At 40.9% G+C, this 21,171-nt stretch overlaps 2 protein-coding genes across 3 annotated transcripts; both read left to right on the top strand.

Annotated features, from left to right (window-relative positions):
• The first annotated feature begins 1,831 nt into the window (after window positions 1-1,831).
• On the top strand, window positions 1,832-5,319 carry cav4b (caveolin 4b). Of its 2 annotated transcripts, none has more exons than XM_085344950.1 (5): window positions 1,832-2,045; window positions 2,283-2,376; window positions 2,467-2,745; window positions 3,721-3,908; window positions 4,963-5,319. In XM_085344950.1, the coding sequence occupies exons 3-5, from the start codon at window positions 2,467-2,469 to the stop codon at window positions 5,144-5,146; spliced, it is 651 nt and encodes a 216-aa protein (XP_085201076.1). In that variant the 5' UTR covers window positions 1,832-2,045; window positions 2,283-2,376; the 3' UTR covers window positions 5,147-5,319. The 2 variants fall into 2 exon arrangements, with proteins under 2 accessions (XP_085201076.1, XP_085201075.1); XM_085344949.1 differs by having other exon boundaries at window positions 2,462-2,745.
• Window positions 5,320-5,928: 609 nt separating this feature from the next.
• Window positions 5,929-21,078, top strand: fam50a (family with sequence similarity 50 member A). The gene is made up of 13 exons (XM_085344311.1): window positions 5,929-6,142; window positions 6,871-6,955; window positions 7,075-7,174; window positions 11,813-11,934; window positions 12,760-12,833; window positions 13,184-13,250; window positions 15,147-15,208; window positions 15,346-15,422; window positions 16,002-16,056; window positions 16,261-16,309; window positions 17,882-17,952; window positions 18,926-19,036; window positions 20,870-21,078. The coding sequence occupies exons 1-13, from the start codon at window positions 6,032-6,034 to the stop codon at window positions 20,876-20,878; spliced, it is 993 nt and encodes a 330-aa protein (XP_085200437.1). The 5' UTR covers window positions 5,929-6,031; the 3' UTR covers window positions 20,879-21,078.
• Window positions 21,079-21,171: the final 93 nt, after the last annotated feature.

Here is a 21,171-nt window from a genome sequence, read left to right as displayed (position 1 = left end):
TGTTATTGGAGAAAAAAAATGAAACAAAAAGGTTTTTTTTAATATTTTGTGAATATTTTTTGAAAAATTCCTTTCAAGCTAAAAAAAAAAAGATCAAACAACTTTTTATAATGATTATATCCTAAATCATCTCACAAATTACAACTTAACATTTACATTTATTATTCTGTTGATTTTTTATTTCATATTAATTTATTGAAAACTGAACACTTTGAGACTCCGTGTGTGTTAGCTAGATACGCTGTTAGCATTGAGGTTGGTATACTTGGTCTTTGCATAACAGCATGTTGTGTTGAAAAAACACAGAGAAGAAAAACACATTCCCCTTCATATGTGACGTGGCCTGATATGTTGGCCAAATCTCAGGGCTTATGCAGAGTTAAGGACAGGCTAACTCAGGTTTGGCTTAGAAGGAATAAGAAAAGGTTTTCTCTCAGGTCTTAGGTCGACTTACTCTTCAGCTGGAAACTGTGCCCTTGTCTCGAGAGCCAAAACGGCCCCTATATCAGAGAGGTGTCCGACTCTTTCTCTGATTTAAACTGTGAACACCATGGCGCCATTTTGGTGCCACAATTGAAACTCTTGTCTCATTCATCCACACTTTGGGCCCCCCTTGCTGTGTTTATGGCATCATCATAGGCACTATAAAACATGGACGTAGCTACCGTGATGTCACCTGTTGGTGTCTGAGGTCCCGTTTTGAAGCCACAAGATGAACATTTCTGTTGTCGCCATCTTGGTTGCAAGACACTGGCTCCAATGAGGACAAGCAGCAGTGAAACTGCTTGTTCATTGCTCAATATCTTGTGCCTGACAAGTCGTTAGACAGTGCATGAGCAGAAAATGCCACTGCTAATCTTCCTTTTTGAGACATGATATAACCAAGATTTTACTTTTTATTATTATTGTATATGACCCAAAACAAGTGACTAAAGTAAAGTTTTACCCAAAGACCCCTACAGTCTTTTTCAACAACAGCTATTGCCATCTGGTGGCCTTCAGAGAGAATGCAGGTTTTTAGGCACTTCTGCATTGGCTTTATTTTTAGGACCAGGAAGCATGTTTTTTCCCCACAGGTCCCATTCAAACGTGTTTCAGGATTCCTGCAGCGAGGTGAACAGCTCCTTTGACTCTAAAAGCATTTTAAAATCTTACATACATCATCTCACATTTTTTGTGTTTCAGTATTGGAAAAATGAAAGAAGAGTTGTTTTGTTTTCCCTTCTTTTATTGATTCTGCATCTATGGTTAAAACACCCTGTTGTTCTGGATCACTGTTCGATGATGTCACTAAGTTTACTGCGTCCAACTGTATATGTGGTTAAAAAAAATGAATAAAGATGACAAAGTGATGAATGGTTAACAGATTGTTGTTGTATTTAAGGGGATTGTTGTTCATTTGACTGGTGTGACTGCCACACGTGGTTCAGCTGAACTCGGGCATGATGGGGGTACAAGTGGTTGCGCTGTGCTTCTGAACATGGCTCTCCAGTAGTCACTCAAAGATTTTGCCTCTGGAAAAATAAGCAACCCCAACTTCCTGCGTGTGACAGTCTCTCTTGCAGTCTGACTCATCACTGTGGTGAATCAGTGTTGTATTAATGTTAATTGAAACATGTTTACGACATAATTGGTCTCTGTGGGTGCATGTGTCATTGTTTCTGTTTTAGGAAACCACACCAATTCTGTAATGCGATCATTCGGACCCGTCTGCTCCTTCTCCTAAAATAACCCCTTGACACAGCCACCCAACACACACGCACACACACACACACACACACACACACATAGAGAGCTACTGTACCGCATTTGCACTCCTGACACACTAAGTCGGTGTCAGACACTGTAGGTGTCTGTGTTGTGTCTCTGCATGTCCTGTAAATTCCACTTCAGCTTCGAGGGACATTGTGATGAAGCCGCTGAACTGATCTCATTGACATTTCAGATTAGCACTAAGCAGAGCACCCCTGCCCCATCTTTCTCTCTCTCTGAGGGTCTCTGTCAGTGAGAAAGGATTAAGATAGCATTTTGTTTTTAAAAAAAAGGTAAGTCAGACATGATTTATTCATATCTTTGCTGTCTCTGTGGTGAATCGTAAATCTTGAATTGAAAGTTTCATAGGACGCACCGATATATTTTTTCACCTTTTTGATAGAAATGTTCTAAATGCACACGTGTTAGATCCGACCACTGGCTGCACTGTATCTAATGCGACCACTGGCCGCACTGCAGAGCTTTCCATTTAAAAATGCCGTCTTAAAATTACCAGCTGCTATTTACAGATTTTGGACTGACTTCTTTTTCGGGAGGCTGAAGAACAGGTGGAAGTGCCAGAGCTCAGCTCGCTTTTACACTGGCCTGCAATCAGCTGGAGGAGTGAGTCTCTCTGTCTGTGGGTTGAATCTAGTTGGCTTCAACAATTCTGCGTGATTCGAATGCAAACATTTACATTTGCTTTTAGCGAAGATGATGATGGTGAGCGACGACTGCCTGGTGGAGTGTAAGATTGACGACAGCGATGAAAACGACGAAGGGGAAGAACAGATAAACACTCCCCCTCCTCCCCCAGAGTTTGCATCCAAATCCTCAACCCCTGCACCCAAAGCTCCAACTCCACCTGGAGCTCTGACTACGCCCAGGGCCCCGACTCCACCCATAGCTCCAGCTCCACCTGCTGCTCCTCCTACAGCAGCAGCTACTCGTCCTGTCAGCAGGGATCCTCGTGGTATCAACCAGCACCTAAAGGTCCTGATGTTTGTTCTCTTTATTATCAGTCTGCTTTGTCACAACATCTGCCCTTGAGTCCTAAAATCCAGATGTCACATGCATAGACACAGTCCTACCAGAAAATTGTTTTTTTAACCTTCTAATTGGATCTGACCAGTCTCAGAACTGTTATCTATATCTATGACAAAATATCTGAGATAAAAATGTATTTTGGGGGAATTTGTACACTCTTTATAAGACTATCTTGGTTTTTAAAATGCTGCACACTTGTGAGGCTACACAATCATTTTCACCCTCATTTTCCCATCCGACAGACAGATGTCCCTGTTTATTTATTTTTTTCCCTGGGTTTCTTTTTGGCTTTTTTGGGAGGGGGCTCTTTCTCTTTGGAAAGAGTTAAATGGGACAATCTATAGATGACACAAATAAAACCCCAAAGAACACAACAAAACAGCAGTGAAATAACCCTTATTGATTGAAAGAGTTAATGCAACAGAAAACCTCAGATAAGCCAGACATGACACATTTCATTTTCCCAAACTTTGTGACATTTTGATAATAAAACGAATTTAAATCATTTTATATTGTTTTATTTTGAAGTTAACTAGATCATTTTTAATCATTTTTAATATAACATTAAGCTGACCAGAAATGCTGTGAATGGTATTCCCAGAGTGATCGCTCAGATACAGATATTCCAGATAATTTCCTGCTGCAAACATAGTTTCCAACATGAGTTGTCTGAGTGAAAAAACATAAAATATAATAAATTATTTCTGTTATAATGGAATATCTAGGAATAGGAATGAAATAGCTTTCAGTACAGATACACAAACCAAAACCTGCATGTTCCCAAAGCACATTGTGCATGGTTGTCATGTTAAAGATCTAACTGATCAAGATAGCAGTTGAAACTATCCTGATAAAAATAGAATTAACGTTGGCTAGTTTATTGTGTTCAGCCTCAGCGTTCTCTCCTGTTACCTTTTACAGGTGGAGGTCAGTGATGTGTTGGCAGAACCCAGCAAACCTCACAGCATAGACCAAGTGTGGATTTACAGCGTCACTGGCTTTGAGAATGCTCGTATCTGGACGTACCAGTGCCTCTCCTTGCTTTTTGCTGTGCCCTGCGCTCTCGTTTGTGGCATTTTCCTGGCCATTCTTGCCTGCCTTCATGTCTGGTATGTTGGAGAGTTATTAAATATTTCTCCTCTGGACACACATTGCTTTATCTGCAAATAACCACAAACACACATCCACAGTATTATTAGGATTATTGGCATGTTTTTTTTTTCCTAGCAAGAAAGAGTGTAGTTAGCCTCTAATGAAACATCAGACACAGTCTCTACTTTAAAACATGTTCAATATAACATTTGAGTGCATGGACTATATATCAGAGATGGACAAAGTTGTCACGTAACCCCTTACATATTCGTCTCTGCCCAGTTCATACCAGCATCCTGTTTTACTGTGTGTATACAGTTAGGATTAGGACTAAGGGGCAGGGGCAGTTCTTTATGGCGCAATTCACATGTGCAGAAATACGTTTGCAGACAGTCACATGTTTAATAGCTTTCTTTGCAGATTCCTGCTTGACATTATACCAATGTCACATGAATAAAACTCTCTTCTAGACACTGAGGAAGGTTCACTAAAATGAAACCTCAGTGGACTAAGGTCATAAGTACGGAAGAGCCCACTTTTCTTTTTCCAGTGGCCCTAATCCTCTTCCATACACAAGCAAAAGAAACCTTATTTACAGTCTTGGCTATCCTGTTAGCAGTATTGCAGATGTCTCACTTATAAATGTAAAAGGATTTTTGGGTCAAATAAGACTTTGTTGTTGTTGTACTGCAAGTGTGGTCGCACCACAGCCAGCAGATATTCAGCAGTACAAATTTTCAGCTTTGTTACATGCGCGCAGAAATTTCTCCAATTTGTGTGAATCTTTTGATTATGTCCTATAGATGATGAGATATGTAAAATCTTTGTAAATGTGCAGCTGTTGCAGCTTTGGACAAGTCTTGTGTTTTTGTTACTGGTGTTTGAACAATTGTTTCACAATTTATAGATTTATTTTTGCAAGCTGGTGAACTTCTGCCCCTCTTTACTTCTGAGAAACTCAGCCTCTCTTCCTGTAGCTGTTTGCCACATGAGTGTTCAGACACATTACACAGGTGTTTCTGCTGCCTAAGCCGTCTTCACTAACTTACTCTGATCTTTGTCTGTGCCTAGGTTTCTGGTTCCCTGCATACAGCTGAGCAACACTTTCCTTCCATGCCTGCGGTCCTTGTGTATGTGTGCCGTCAACGTTGTCATCTCTCCATTCTGTGCATCTGTTGCTCTCTGCTGCAGCCAAATCGCAATTTCACTGTCGAACAAGGACTGGATTCAAATGAAAGACAAAGACACAGTATGAATGCAAGATATGCACTCAGTGGGTGACTGAGTGAATGCTTAAATTGGGGGCCTATTTCTCATTTCTTTCTTTTTCTTCATGTTTTTTTTTATTTATGTTTTATTAACCTGCTCTGTTAATCCTACTCAAAATGTTTTCTACATGTAAACCAATTTCTGCTATTATTTCCACCATCAGGCTATAAAGAAATGTACTGCTACTACTGCTACTACTATTATTATTGTTGTTGTTGTTGTTAATCATTTGATTTCTGGTTTATTTGTATGAAAGCTGAAACAAACTACAAATAAAAATGTCAAGACTTCCACGGGTATTTTTTTTTTATATTGGGTATTTATTTATTTTCCAAAATGAAATAGATATGAGTGTAAATCAAACAACTTTCAAGAAATATTAAGGTCACAAATATTTTGTTTTTAGTTAGTTTTTTTTTTTAAGTAGAAAGTTTACACATACTATAAAATATAAATGTTCAAATAATTATCTCGTCTTAAAAATAATTTATGAAGCAAAAATATAAGTCCTATTCATTTGTTTCAAACTTGGCTTTGGGGCTTTTTTTCAGCTTTTCCTAAAAAACTATGGATGATTTTCACAAATTAATCAGAACATTTTGATTGATTGCTTAATCAGTAGTTGAAGCATGCGAACTTAGTGTTAATTGCTTCGAGAGAGAAATTTTTTTTCCACAATTATTCCGAGCTTCCCTGAAGCCCTTGAAGGCATCGTTTAATACGTAACTACCCGGCATGCACTTCGCCGTCGCCATTTTTCTTGTTGTGATTTGCGAGATACGCTGTCTTTACAGTTCTGGAAAAGTCTCTGAGAGATTTTATTATTAATCTTGTATTTGAACAAATATCTTTTTAAGCTCATTTTGAAAACATGGCGCAGTACAAAGGCGCTGCCAGTGAGGCTGGCAGGGCCATGCAGCTCATGAAGAAGCGTGAAAAAGAAAGAGAGCAGCTGGAGCAACTAAAGCAGAAGATTGCAGAGGTTTGGAACTTCTCCCCCTTGATTATAACAAGTCCAATAATAGTTCAGTGTCAATGAGAGCTACTTTAGCCGTTTATAAGTGGTCAAAACGACAGAACGCAGTCGCGTAAGGCCGGGAGCAAAGCGAGTGAAGGACAGTGGCGGAGCCAGGAAATTGTCCGTGGGGTGGCCAGGATGGATCTGTGATGATTTTAGAGGGCATACATCTCTCACAAAATATTGTATTGCTATTTAAGCTCCTTAAACTACACGCCTGTACAATATTTGAATCTAGGTAGTGGTGGCAAAGATCAAATGCTATCTCTAACATTTTTTCTTATTTGTGCAGATAAAGTAACAAAGAAGCACAATACAAATGTAGCACCACTTATAGACAGTTGTACTGTGTATTACTACTGTGCTGAGTTTAGCTTATGGTGATCAGCAGTATTATGAGCTAATCTGCTGTGTCATCAAGATACACAGATACATAATTAACTTTTTTTTATGTAGTTCGATCCAGGTATTTATACACGAAACAAACTACTTTACCGTTACAATCGCATAAAACATGGGAAAAATGTTTAAAATGAGAGATTTGTCCAAATTTCTGTTTGAATTCTAAGATTTTTGAGACAAAGGCTGTAAGGGCTCTCTGATCTGTTCTAATATTGTGACCACACCAGGATAACAACATGCCTGACCTGCTCTTCACTGAGCCTTCACTGTGTGTGTGTGTTTTCTCATAGGACAACATGGTCAAGTCCAACATTGACAAGAAGTTCTCGGCTCACTATGATGCTGTAGAGGCAGAGCTGAAGTCCAGCACAGTTGGTGAGTGTGTTGTGTTATATTTAGATTAGGATGATTTGTTTCTGGCATTCTTGCTTACTTTTTAATTTACCTGTTGTGGTTTTTGTTTGTTTCTTTGTTCTCTTAAATCTCTTGATCAGGTCTGGTGACACTGAATGATATGAAAGCCAAGCAGGAGGCGCTGGTAAAAGAGCGAGAGAAACAGCTGGCCAAGAAGGAGCAGTCCAAGGAACTCCAGCTGTGAGTTTTTCTTACTGATGCTCTGGGGCCTCTGTTACGATCCAGGATTCAGTCTTATCTGGTTAAATTCAAGTTTCAACCTTGGTTGAGGAAAACAGCTGGATTTCCAGTAATTTAACAACAACTACATTTCCAGAAATTAGCGTCACCGTTCCCAGAAGATCAGCCAGACTTCTGGGCGTGGACATTTGGAGGAGGGTCTAAAGTTTTTGTTTTTGCCCAACGAGCACAGATGGACATAGATTCTTAAACACCACTTTATTACTTGATTCCTATTGTCTGCGAATGGTTTCACAGCAGTTTTATTCTATGAACAATAATTAATTAATTAACTATTAATCAATTAATATATGACATAGCGCCTGTTTGTATTTGCTTACCTCATATCAAACTTGCATGTAGACTAAGCCTACGTTTGAATTTTCTTTTAATATGAATTCTTTATTCTCTTAAACGGCACCGATGCTGCAGAAATAATTGATTGCTATCCATCAGATTCTCTCATGTCCTATTGATAGAGTTGTGATATTGATAAGTCTGTTGACTCACACAGTCAGTTTTGTTTTCTTTCTTCTGAATATAGCAGCTGTTTTCCAGTCTTACTGACCGGAGCAGTTAAAGTGCACATTTTTAATACTGTAACACTCCACAGTGCTTTTCCTCACACTCACATCGCCGTGTGAATTTCAGTTTCTATTATGTGTTTTACCTCGTCATATTTTCTTGCACTATAATTTGATCTTCTTTTATGAAATCAGTCGCTCTGCTGCGAGGATACTTATCCATATTTGCGATTAGTTAGATGCAACCAGGGTCAGCCCTGTCGTGCGAATGTGCAGGGGAAACGCTGAAATTAATGAGAGGATTACCCAAGTTAGGATAAGTGTATCCAGATAATGTAGCATCTGGTCTGTGGCTGATCTAACTCTCCTTGGTGGTGTGGTGTGTGAATAGAAGAATAGAATAGAATAATCCTTTAATTGTCCCACAAGGGGAAATTTGGTTGTAACAGCAGCCAGAAAGACACATATACAAACAGGACACAGAACAGAAACATACACAATTTTTCTTAGATATTTACATTAAGGACAATGGTTACTATAAACAGAGTACTGTACAGTTATTAAATAAAATAAAATTAACTACAGATAAGAGGCAAACCAGGTTGTAGTGCGAATTGGTTGATTGAATTATTGCAGTTACAGCGCAGATGTAAACATCTGTGATTGTTGGGAGCAGTTTTGATTGTACAGTCTGACAGCTGCAGGGAGGAAGGACCTGCAGAAATGTCCTTCCTCGTACAACATACAACACTGTAAAAAATGACAGATGCCACCACAGAGTCATAGAAGGTCTTCAAAATCGCTCCCTGTACTCCAAATGACCTCAGCAGGTAGAGTCTGCTCTGACCCTTCCTGTAAAGAGCATCAGTGTTGTGGCTCCAGTCCAGTTTATTATTCAGGCAGGTGAACACCCAGATACCTATAAGAGTCCACTATCTCAATGTCCACTCCCTGGATGTTCACTGGTGTCAGTGTGGTGGGTCTGCGTCTCCGGAAGTCCACCACCAACTCCTTGGTTTTCCCAGCATTGATCAGCAGGTGGTTCTGCTGACACCAGTCTACAAAGTCCAGAGTCCACTGTCTGTACTCTGAGTCGTCCTCACCTGGGATGAGGCCGACTATGGCAGAGTCGTCAGAGAACATCTGTAGGTGGCAGCGTGGGGAGTTGATGGAGAAGTCTGCAGTGTAGAGGGTGAAGAGGAACGGTGCCAGCACAGTTCCCTGTGGGGCCCCCGTACTGCAGACCAGCGTATCAGAGACACAGCCCCGTGTCCTCACATGGGCGTTCTGTGAGGTAGTCCAGTATCCACTAGGACATGTGGTGGTCCACTCCCGATAGCTCCAGCTTGTCTCTCAGAAGTCGTGGCTGGATGGTGTTGAAAGCACTGGAAAAATCAAAGAACATGATCCTCACAGTGCTTCCAGGCTTCTCCAGGTGAGTCAGAGCTTGGTGCAGGAGGTAGATGATGGCGTCCTCCACCCCGATGCCAGGCTGGTAAGAAAACTGCAGCGGATCCAATGAAGAACTCACCAGGGGGCGCAGATGGTTTAGAACCAACCTCTCGAGGGTCTTCATCAGATGTGATGTCAGGGCTACCGGCCTGTAGCTGCTGAGGTCCTTGGGATGGGAGGTCTTTGGTACCGGTACCACACAGGAGGTCTTCCACAGCTGTGGTACTTTCCCCAGTGACAGGCTCAGGTTGAACAGATATCCTAGGATGCCACACAGTTAATCTGTGCAGCACCTCAGGAGCCTGGAGCTGATGCCATCTGGACCTGCAGCCTTTCGCACCTTGATCTTGCGAAGCTCGTTCCTCACTTGAAGTGCTGAGATAGAAAGAGTGGATTTTGGGGGAGGGGGGTGTATGTTGGAGTCTATAGAAGCCGGGGGTGGGTGTAATGACTGGGAGCTGGGAGGTGTGAAGTCCTGTGATGAAAGACAGGCAGGCCCTGAAGATGAGGGAGATTGCAGCAGGGGGGACGATGCTGGGGGAGGGATGGGTGGTTGATCAAACCTATTAAAATATTTATTTAGGTCATTCACCCACCCCAAGTCTCCTGCAGCCTGGGGGTTGGTTTTTGTCCTGAGATTGTCTTCAGGCTGTTCCAAACCCCTCTGAAGTTGTCCTGTTGCAGCTGCTCTTCCATCTTCCTCCTGTAGTTTTCCTTCCTTTGCCTTATCTTCCATTTCAGCTTCTTCTGAACAACTCTCAGCTCCTGTTTGTCTCCAGATCTAAAGACTCTCTTCTTCTCCTTGAGGAGAGCCTTAATTTCAGGATTTATCCATGGCTTGTTGTTAGAAAAACACCGTACCTTTATGAGTATGGGTACGGTGTTGTCCACACAGAAGTTCATGTAATCTGTAATGCAGTCTGTGATGCTGTTGAGGTCATCCTCCAGGGGGCTGCAGAGGTTGTCCCACACAGTAGAACGGAAACAGTCCCTCAGGGCCTCTTCAGTCTCTGCCGACCATTTGCTTAATGGGTGTTTCACAACTGTTTCTCTGTGTACTAGAGGTTTATACACAGGCTGGAGATGAACCAGGCTGTGATCTGAGCCCCCCAGGGGAGGGAGAGGTGATGAGCTGTATGCCTTCTTGGTGTTGGCATACAATAAGTCCAATGTTTTATTGTCTCTGGTGTGGCAGGTGACGTACTGGGTGAAGGTGGGGAGAGTGGAGGACATGTGATGTGATTAAAGCCCCCAGAGATCAGGAAAAGGGCCTGAGGGTGCTGTGTTTGGAGTCTGCTGGTTACAGTGTGCAGGACCTCACAGCCTGCTGTAAAAAATATAATAAAGAACACGATTGTCCATAGAATTCTGAGCTCCATTGTGGGGACAACAGTCCAAAAACAAGAAACACAAGAACAACAAAGAAACAACTATTAAAGAGAAAAAAGGACTCGGTCAGGTCGGAGCTGCTGATACTGGCTGCCAGCTCGGAGCGGCGCCGGAAGTAATGACAGTAAATGTCAGAGAACCAGCTGTGGGGTGTCCTTTTGTGTACTGCTTAATGATGTGGTCTAAAAGGAAGCGTTCCAGCAGCAGTGGTTCAAACCCTGCTCCCCCCAGAAGAGGTCGCCAAATGATCACATTTAAAAAAAAAAAGTTCATTTATTTATTTCCTTTCTTACTTTTAACCTTCTACTTGTGAGGTACCCACACATTTTTCAGGCTAATAATTCTGGGAAATAATTGCTAAACATAAATACCAAACATTTAAATACCAGATTACAAAATTTGCTATCTTTGAGTTTTGGACTAAAAGTTGTGGAAGATGTCATCTGCGTCACAGAAAATTGTGATGTACCTTTTTGTTTTGGTTTATTGTTTACTGGCTTATCAAACTATTAAAATGGCCTAATTTACATTGATGGATAGTGAATGTAGTTCCTGAGTTCAGTTCTTCTGAAATGTATCTGATGTGTGTACATCCCATGGAAATTGTTAGCTTTTTGGCCTTTTTGGTAAGCAACACGTTACCCTTCTACTTCAGGAGCTGCCTCGCTTCAGTTATGTGCACTGTAATAATTTCACTTCAGCTGAATTGAAATCAATGTTTTCTTTTTTTTAAATCTTGGCTGTTAGTCTCCGTGCAGATGAAACAGAAAGAATGCAGACTGTGCACCGACCTGCAGATCCTGTTTTTGAAATGTTGGGCTTCTTGGAAACAAACTCTTCTAAATTTTTGTTTTTAAAATTCTCACCAGATGCCTCACATGTGTATTCTTACTAAGTTGGCAGTAATTCTGCATTTGTGAACGAATGCTGCCAGATCATTAAATACGTGTGTGTGAACAGTTTAAGGAAACTCTAAACAGTCCCTCTAAGGACCCAAATAAAATACAGATGAATAACACTCCTTGGTGCTGTCCAACCTGAATTGCGTTGCCAAACATATGAAACCTACAAGCAGCTTATCACAGCGTGTAAACAGTAAATTTTCTTTTCTGGGCTCTAGCTCAGCTCAGCCAAGCTCAGCAGCAAATAATTGTTTGACTGTAAGTATTTGCTTTCACGGACACCCTCTTGTGTCTCGATGGGTCAATATTTATATTTTCTCTTCTCTTTCCAGCAAGCTCGAGAAGCAGAAAGAGAAAAAGAGAAAGGAGGAGCAGAAGAGGAAAATAGCCAGCTTGTCATTTAATCCCGAGGACGAGGAAGAGGAGGAGGAGGATGAAGAGGAAGAGCAAGACTGTGAGCATTCGTTCTGTTTGGGACGTTAAGGCCTCAGTCATCTGAAGCAGTTTTCTTTCTTTATCTGTAACTTTGTTTAAAATCTCTTCTAAATCTGTTAGATTAGGTCAGAGCCTTACTGCTGAAATGAACATGTTCAGACCGAGCCCTGCAGGGAGACTAATCTGAATTCCAGAAACGGCAGAGATCTCGTTATACTTGTTAAAGGTTCATTTGAACTTGTTGATTTGTCGCTTCTCTTTTTCTGAACTATACAATTGGTTATACGTCACTCCTTACAAGTCGTTTAGATCATCAGATTAGAGGGATTGATAATACTCAGTACTGCTGGCCAGACCCCACGTGTAACCATAAGAGTTATGTTAAGAGCAGCAGTGGTGCAGGAGCAGCCAAAGTCTTTTCTGTGTGTTCATACAGATTAAAGGTAACAAAACACCCCACTCAGAGATTTCGTCACCACCGTGAGGCAACAAGTGCAGACTGATGGTGGTGATCACAGTTATTTTCTTATTGCCAAATAAAATTCCAGAAAGATCAAAAGTTAATGTGCGAAAATCTTGAGCCACCCCTCAAAGATGGCCTCAGTTTACGTCTCCACAATGGGGTTTCAGTCATGATGGCCTTGTCTATCTTCATGTATACAGTGACTTGGTTTGGTCTTTCTCATTAGAGATTGTAAGAGTCTTAATTAGACTTGGTGACTAACACAGTCTTGGATTTTAAAGTCTGCTTAATAACTGTGATTTTTTTTTTTCTTGTACTGCTAAAACATAAATAATCTAGATGTCACATGATTTCTTATTGATCTTTGGTTTTGTCTTGTAGATCCAGTCAAGAAGAAAAAACTGGGGAAAAATCCAGATGTGGACACAAGTTTCCTGCCTGATCGAGACAGAGAGGTGAGGTGGTTGTAAATCACATTTACTCCATGAGCGTGTGATAACATAATATGGTTGCACTTCTGGCTCTGTTTTACCTGGCAAGCTGCCAGACACTGCAAATCTTAAGAAACGCGAAGGCTAAGAAGTGATGAATGATTACCTCTCCACAAGTAGCTCCACTTCACTGTCAGTTGTCCATGTCAGCAAAATAACAAACAGATTTCTGAATAATTGGAGCTCAAAAGTTAAGAGTTGGTGTCACTGTTGATCAGTTGGTGGTGTTGTCAATCTTCTGTAATCTGATCGTCTTTAAATGTAAAACTTGTTTGTAAGTATTTTTGCTCCACTGATGGGCTTTGTGTACTCAGGAGGAGGAGAACCGGCTCAGAGAGGAGCTCAGGCAGGAGTGGGAGCTCAAACAGGAGAAAATTAAGAGTGAGTATCAGGATTACAAAGTAAGTAATGATGATCACTTTAATACTGAATACAAGGAGGCAGGCAGGAGCTACACAATGATCCATTTTGGATATTTTCCGTGAGGACAGTTGACACTTTCCTCAAAGTGAAGTGCCGACCAAAGTGTTTTCCCCTGAGCCCAGCATGTTTTTTAGTTCTTTGCAATGGGAGTGTCACTGTGCTAGTGGCAGTGTGACAAGGTGCTGTGCACATCGCTGTTTGCTCTGACCCAGCCGCCTAACCGTCATCTCACAACCTTTAAATAACAATGGGAACTGTTTTCCTCCTGACATCCCCAGAGCCGTTGAATGAATGGCTTACTGAAAAGCTCTGAAGGTCTCTATATTTGCACGCAAACTAGTACAATGAAAACAGTCAAAGTTCAACTGCCATGATCGCTGTGATCTCAACTCTTTTTTTTCTGCACAACTTCACTGAACCGTCCCATACCAGCAACCGCCACAGCCAAACTCTTCTCGGGCAGTACTCGATAAGACTCCTGCTTTAGCTTGAAAGCTCCCTTCACCTCTGGTGTCTACCATCTGGTTCAGGGATTACCACCACTAGTATTTAGTATTTTAGTATTTATTTATTTATTGTCATTGTCAAGAACAATGAAATTGCGTTTGGGGCTTCCATACAACCCAAATACAAGTATTAGCTACAGCTCCATGCAGCCGCTTCAGCAGTGGAGGTTAGACTCACTGACCCTCAGAATGCTGTTGAAGTTCTGTCGGAGGAGCCACATCCTCCACCTTATTGTAGTGGAGCAGTTTGTGTATACTTGGATTTCCTAGAAGCAATGTGGTTAGATGCTTTTGCTTCAGGTAGTGTCTCCCAAGTCATATTAGTCCTGGGTGAGGGCCTGACAAAGAGTGATTCAGAGCCAGGAAGAACGCTTATTTGCCAAGCTTTAGGAGAAGATGACTCTTTATTGTCATTGGACAGTCATACCTAGTACAATAGTACAACGAAGTTGGAAAGCGTCCCACGTTGGCACTACACACAACGCAGTAACTTAAAGTGGATTTTTTTAAAAGTGCAAGAAAGATATGAACAAAAAAAGGAATGACTTAATAAATAAATAAAAGAATGAGTGAATGTTTATTGCACATTATTATTATTATCATTATTATTATTATTGTTATGTTATTGCCCCCCAAAAACAAAAACAAAACAAACAAAAACACCAGGGAGGTATCCAATGAGGTCAGCTGTTAGCATTGAGCTAACAAAGCTATTGCCCTGTTGTAAAGGTTTCCTTGAGTCTGTTTGTCCGAGACATCAGCAGCCTGAATCTCCTGCCAGACGGCAGCAGCTTAAACACCCGGTGTCCTGGATGTGTGCAGTCCTGTAGGATGCTGTACAGGTCCTTCAGGGAGGGAAGAGGATGTCCAATGATTTTTGGGGCCATATTAATGACCCTCTGTAGTGCTTTTTTGTGTGCCATGGTGCAGCTGGAGAACCACACACAGATGCAGCATGTCAGCACATGTTCAGTGGAGCAACGGTAGAAGACAATCAGCAGCTCCCTCTTCACGTCCATTTTTCTGAGGATTCTCAGAAAATGGAGACACTGTTGGGCCTTCTTTACAACCACCAAGGTCTTTGAGCTCCACTGGATGTCTGTCTGCGTCTAGCCCGTGCGGTCCGGTCACGGAGACCAGACTCACCCTCTTGGGGCCTCATTACTTTTAGAAGGCACTGCAGGGGCTGGGTGCAGTGTGCATCAGGCTGCAGGGCCCCGGTGATCTGAAAACGAACATCCTAATTAAAAAGTTGCTATTGCATTATTATGAAATCAGTGTGGCAGTACAGCAGTGCGCAACCCTATGTCTCTCTAAATCTGTAATAACTGTACATCTGTGTCATCAGATGAAGAGATTGAGATTACGTTCAGTTACTGGGACGGCTCTGGACATCGGAAAACTGTCAAGGTAAAGATTGAACCAACTGGCACTGAGGTTTTTAAGGAGAAAAAAAATGTTATCTGCACCGTGCGTAGCAACACTTTACACACCGGTTTCTCTCCTCATGCTTTTGTTTTCTCTCCGTTTGTGTATTTCTGCTTCAGATGAAGAAAGGTAACACCATTCAGAACTTCCTGCAGAAAGCCCTGGAAGTCCTCAGAAAGGACTTCAGCGAGCTCCGGTGAGTTTAGACATGAAAATAGGATCATTTTTGTTTTTCACTCGGACTGTTTGAGAATGCAGGTATTTACAAAAGTAGCTGCAGTTATGCCATACGAAAAGAAGGTTCCATGGTGGGAGTGTTCATCACTACAGGCCATCATATAACTGAATGCGGCATCAGCTGAAATTGACACCGATGAGTAAAAGTAGAGTGAAGAAAAACAAACTAAGATGTTGTCTGTGTAAGGAAAAAATTTTTTAGGGGAGTTTGAAAATAAAAGAATATTTTCCATCAGCCCAAATAGAAGCTTTTCTGTAGTTTAGCCAAACAGTTGCAAAAAAGCTTTGACAGTGGTGTAAGTGCTGTCTGTAAGAGACCTCCTGCAGTGAACAGCTGGCCAATTTCTGACTTGCCAGAACTGACTTGGCGCACATCATGTGTCCTTCTCAGTTTCTCCATCTTTTAACGCTAGAGTGATAAACTGAAGCATTGCTGTCAGCCCCAGTGTTTTATTTCAGTTCCCATGGAGACATTAAAAAAAAGGCACCTTGGAGTTAATGGATGTGACAAAATGATAAATGGGATTTTTTTCCACAGATCTGCTGGAGTAGAGCAGCTGATGTACATTAAAGAAGATCTGATAATCCCACATGTAAGTGCTGTGACACACCCAGTTAACTGCTGCCAAACCTTTGCTTAACTTTGTTTTTTCCCTTTTTTCCTCCCTCTCTTGTTTAAACACCTGTGCGCCATTCAAATTCACTTTGATAGTTAAGTGTAGTCACACTAGTAGATTGTAATCAGAAAGAGAATTTTGTTTTTGATGTAAAGTTGTTTGTCTCCTTGTCTCCTTCAGCATCACAGTTTCTATGACTTCATTGTGACCAAAGCCAGAGGCAAATCAGGTAATCAGGCATCAACAGCTTCCACACTGTTGACATCCAATATCCCAATTTCCTGCTACAGACGATAGAAAAGCTCTAATATAAAACATTTTTGTTGTGCTATAGAGTGTATATAAAAGATGAACCAAGCCACAGTGACATGTGACACAAAGGCCCAAACATAAATAGTCCCTCATTAAACCAGAATGTTTTGTTAGAAATCAACTGTGGTTTAGTGTTTATTAATCCTTGTTTTTAAACTAATAGCATTTTGTGTCGTTCCTTTTTTACACAATATTTCATATTCAATTTAAAGTTAAATAGCACAGCTCGTCCAATCGCGATAAGTGGACGGGGGATTTTATTCTGGACATGTTTGTATGTTGTTGCTTTAGACTGCGGCTGTCTAAAGAGAAAAGCGCGAGACCAGGAATATTGTCCACATTTGGCTACCCCTAATCTGATATAACTAGTGATGTGTCGGTCGCGAACGAAACGACTCTTAGAGCCGGATCTTTGAAGTCAACGATGCAAGTCGTGTTTTTTTTTGTTTTTTTTTCTCTCACCCCCTCTCGCACTTTTTTTCCGCTTCACTCCGCATGCGAGCCTTGTGCTTTGCGCTGGGAAGTGGGGGGAGGGGCGGTAGTTACACTCGCAGTAGCACAGGAACAGAGCGGGAGGGAGAGAGAGAGAAAGAGACAACAACGTCACATTAGAAAGGTATAGTAATCATCCACAACTATTGTTCAGTTGCGGATGATAAAGGATTCAGAAAGTTTATTCATGCAGTGAATCCTGTGTATGGAATTCCAAGCAGGAAAACACTCTCCCAAAAAATCATCCCCGGCCCATATGACAGAGAATGTGCATCTTTTTTTTTGTTTTGCATATTTTAATATATATTTAATTGTGTTGTGGTTTGCAGTGTTTTGTGCTGTTTCACTTTAAATGTGTTTAAAAGGAAAAAGCTGAAAATTTAAATAGTTAAAAGTTGAAATGTAAATAGTTGGTTTTTGTATTTTATAGTTTATTTAGTTTAGTACAAACTCCAAAACAAATGCAAATTCCGAAGCACAACAGAAGTGCTCCAGGATGCTGAGCGCAGTGTTGAGCTTTTGTTAACTAGTGGCTACACAAGCCAGGAAGTACCATCGACCAGATTTGGTGTGTGGTAACAGGTAAATGAACAGTTTTTAAAAATAATTTCAACATTCTTTTTGTGCATAATTTTATATTGTTGTTAATAATAAATTAATTAACGCAACAAAACAACCTGAAGAGCCGGTTCGGAGCCGAGAGAGCTGTTTCTCTAAAAAGAGCCGGAAATCCCATCACTAGTTATAACATTCAGGCTTCATTCTAACAGAGTCTCATTAATCACTGCACTTTGATAGTCTAAGAAGCTTGGAAACAAAAGCAGAGAGTCCCTCCACCAGCCCTATAGGGGTTAAATCTGGGCCCATGGGGGATGTTATAGTCTCTGTAGTTTATATTATCATGAGGCAATTATGTGTCGGAAATTCTTTCTTTCTTAAATGCCTCATGCTTCTTAGTTTTCTGCTTTTTCACCCAGTTGATATTTCTTCTCCGCAGGCCCTCTGTTCAGCTTTGATGTCCACGATGATATCCGATTGGTCAATGATGCCACTGTGGAGAAAGATGAGGTGAGGGGGAAAAACAGTTTATGGGAAATGGTTTCCTTTTTTTAGCTGATTAGAGCTACTCCTAAAGTACTCAAAAAAAGAAATGTCATAAGTCTGTTTCTACAGTTGCTTTGATTAGAAATACTCATAAGAAAGATGAAATATTTGTGTATCTGATACAGGAAAGGGAGTTTATAAGATTATAGAGGAATGAACAGAAAGAGTGTGATGTTGAAGTCAGACACAAGCCGAGATCAGAGAGAGAGCAAACAGAAGAAACAAGGCAGCGCGCTACATATAGGTAGACTGAAAAAATTAAGCAAGCATCAATTCTGGACCAAAATGGAGATAAAATGTAAAACTGACACAAAAATAGACACAGACACACACTGTTAATTGGACTGATACATCAGTGTCGGAGTCTAAAAGTATCACAAGTCACTGAATTCTGATTGTAAAATGTAAAAACAGCATTAATTTAATAGTTTACTGTCCTGTGCAACGTCTAACTTGAAATGAGTCAGTCTCTTCATCATGTATTAGTAGGATTTCTTTTCTCTTCACTGAATTTAGAAGGATAAAAATCCTTTAAAATGTCCTAAATTGTCCTCTTTGACAGGAAGAATGTTGAGTAGTTTGCAGTTGTGTTTTCAGAGTTTGAAAACAGATTTTGCTTACCCAGAAATCATCTTTACACTGACACTAATGTAGAAGAAACCAATACTACACCCTAGAGCCACGTTTGGACTTGTTGACTTGCCAAGCATATGTGGCTGAGACACATGGGTCCAATCCACTGTGTACCCACAAACTGAGCAGTGGGGGTCTGATGTCATATGGATTGTGTATCGTTGAAGGCTTTGGAGGTCTGGCTGTCCTGACTGGTTTTAGGGACAGAAATGTCTGAATATCTCTGTAAAATGTATTCTCCACCCATGCTGTATTGTGAAAACAAACAAAAATATTAAGTGCAGCTTTGCTCTTTTACCTCAAGTCTCATGCAGGGAAAGTGGTGCTGAGGAGCTGGTATGAGAAGAACAAGCATATCTTCCCTGCTAGTCGCTGGGAGCCATACGATCCTGAGAAGAAATGGGACAAATACACGGTAAGAGTCATTTCTGCCAAGCAAAAATTAATCAGCTGGTTATTTCCCCAGTTTCATTTTAAATTGGAGTCTCGTTGGCTCTGTGTGGCCTCACCACCAACGCTGCAAGCAAAGCTTTGAAGCTGACCCAGCTTTTCTCAGGTTCATCATTAACTGCAGGTGGAGCACCAGAATGCGAGGCAGAGGGGAGATGACTGGACCTCATTACTCTAATATATCTTCCATGTGTGCAGTTCAGTTTCAGTTTAGTTGTATTTATATAGTGCTGTTTCACAGTGACAGTCATCTCAAGGCGCTTCTATATGGGACATAAAAGCCCCACAATATTAGAGAGAAAAACCCCAAATATTGGATTACCTGTGAAAAGCAGGATGGGAAGAACTCCCTTTAAACAGGAAGTGACCCTGAACCAGGGTCAGACAGGGCCAGCCATCTGCTGAATGAGGTGAGGAGAAAGGAAAGACCAAAATGAAGAGCACAGTGAGACAAGAGTTAATGACATGCAGTGCTGGCAAAAGCACATGAGGAGTGAAAAGAAGAAGGTACATGTATACTGCTCAGTGCATCATGGGAAATCTATGAGTGTACCTGGCAGTCTGATCCTGTGGCATCCTTATAAGAGCATAATAAAGGGGAAAATCCAAGGTCAGAGCAAGCTGCTCTACATGAAAGCTGTGGTACTGTAGCTGTGGCCTGAGTAATGAGCAGGGTTTTAAAGTTGCTCCTGGATTCAATGATGAGTCAGTGAAGAGAAACAGCATGGGAGAAATGTAATGATATTTCTGCTCCCTGCGTCAGGCTCATTGCTGCGTGCTGACAGGATGATTTGTGGCACGAGTTTTCTTTGTAATTGTTCAGAGGGATGCTGGAAGGAAGTCCAGAGCTTTGTACTGTCACATTGTGACTGAGAAGATGCTTTTCACTTTATGGCATGCATTTAATTTTTAAATGCAGAAAATTGCATGGAAATTGTTAAGCACATATATTACAAATGTAGTGAAACTTTAATGAGCACCTCTGGGACTCTGCTCTGCAAGCTGCATGGTACAGCTTCTTCCCTCATCAGTGCTTTCTTACACGAGGCGGCTTCAGAGCAGTGAGGTCTAACCGCTGGTTTCAGGCTGACTTGATGGTTCTGGAAACTCTAGTAGTCCAAGAAAAAAAGGCTTTGAGGCTGGAAATGAACATAATCAGAACTGCTTTAACCTCCTAGGACCTGGCATCCACATATGTGGACATCACATTTTGGGTTATTTAGACCAAAATACTACATCTTGCTCTACAAGGGCCTGATATCCACTTACGAGGACATTATACTGCCACTGTTTTATCTAAATTTTAAACAAATGTATGTGGCTCTAATTTTTCTTAGAAACAGAAATCAGGAAATTCTTTTTTACATTCATCAGGTTCCAATCAGCCCAAATATCAAAGAGAAATTAAAAATACTTGCCATGAAAGAGTTTGGGTCTTAGGAGGTTAAAAATGAGCAAAATTCTGTAATACTTCAAATAAGCAGCTGTTTCAGCTTATTTAGATATTACTTTATCATTGATTGTTAGTGAGTAAATAGTTTATTGACACTCCAATGACTGGATGACTGTTTGCAGTGGGAATAGGGGAAAAGCTCAAGTGTTTGTTGAGCATCTAGTGGCCTTTTGTGGTATTGCACAAGGCGATTTTTTTATTCTTATTTGTTTTTCATTGTTTTCAGCCTCAGGACCTGGAAAAAAATATGGCAGTTTGATGAGAAGCATGCATGATACACTCTATCTAATCAGCGTGTTTGTATTTGATTCTTTTGGCGTTACATAATATTTTTTTGTTTTCCAGATCCGATGAGACGCCGATGCTCCATCGCTATGTCCGGTCCTCGACGCAAATAGTTGCTAATTTCCATCTTTACTTGTTCTATTATTTGTTTTAATGTCAGTATTTCTTTTCAACATTTGATTGGTTTTATTTGAAAACAAAATTTTTTGTGTACATAGTTGATTACTCCTAAACCTTTGTTGGAACATCTGCTGAATAAAATGAACCTGGCTAACACCTCAAAGGTCTTTGGTGAAATTTGTGCAATGACTTGTTTTTCCTCACCTGATACTTAGGTTTAATAGACTTGCCATGAGATGTTT

The sequence above is a fragment of the Diplotaxodon limnothrissa genome, linkage group LG20 (assembly GCF_057381915.1).
Source record: "Diplotaxodon limnothrissa isolate DT_005_m linkage group LG20, D_limnothrissa_male_GT1.1, whole genome shotgun sequence".
In the NCBI taxonomy this organism is placed as follows: Eukaryota; Metazoa; Chordata; class Actinopteri; order Cichliformes; family Cichlidae; genus Diplotaxodon; species Diplotaxodon limnothrissa.
The sequence above is the reverse complement of the archived record's forward strand: the minus strand, read 5'-3'. Positions and strand labels throughout refer to the sequence as shown.

Coding starts and splice junctions, on each gene's coding strand:
- cav4b (XM_085344950.1), top strand. CDS start 2,467: ATGATGATGGTGAGCGACGACTGCCTGGTGGAGTGTAAGATTGACGAC. Junction 2,746..3,720: donor GTATCAACCAGCACCTAAAG/GTCCTGATGTTT, acceptor TACCTTTTACAG/GTGGAGGTCAGTGATGTGTT. Junction 3,909..4,962: donor CTTGCCTGCCTTCATGTCTG/GTATGTTGGAGA, acceptor GTCTGTGCCTAG/GTTTCTGGTTCCCTGCATAC.
- fam50a (XM_085344311.1), top strand. CDS start 6,032: ATGGCGCAGTACAAAGGCGCTGCCAGTGAGGCTGGCAGGGCCATGCAG. Junction 6,143..6,870: donor TAAAGCAGAAGATTGCAGAG/GTTTGGAACTTC, acceptor GTTTTCTCATAG/GACAACATGGTCAAGTCCAA. Junction 12,834..13,183: donor TGCCTGATCGAGACAGAGAG/GTGAGGTGGTTG, acceptor TTGTGTACTCAG/GAGGAGGAGAACCGGCTCAG.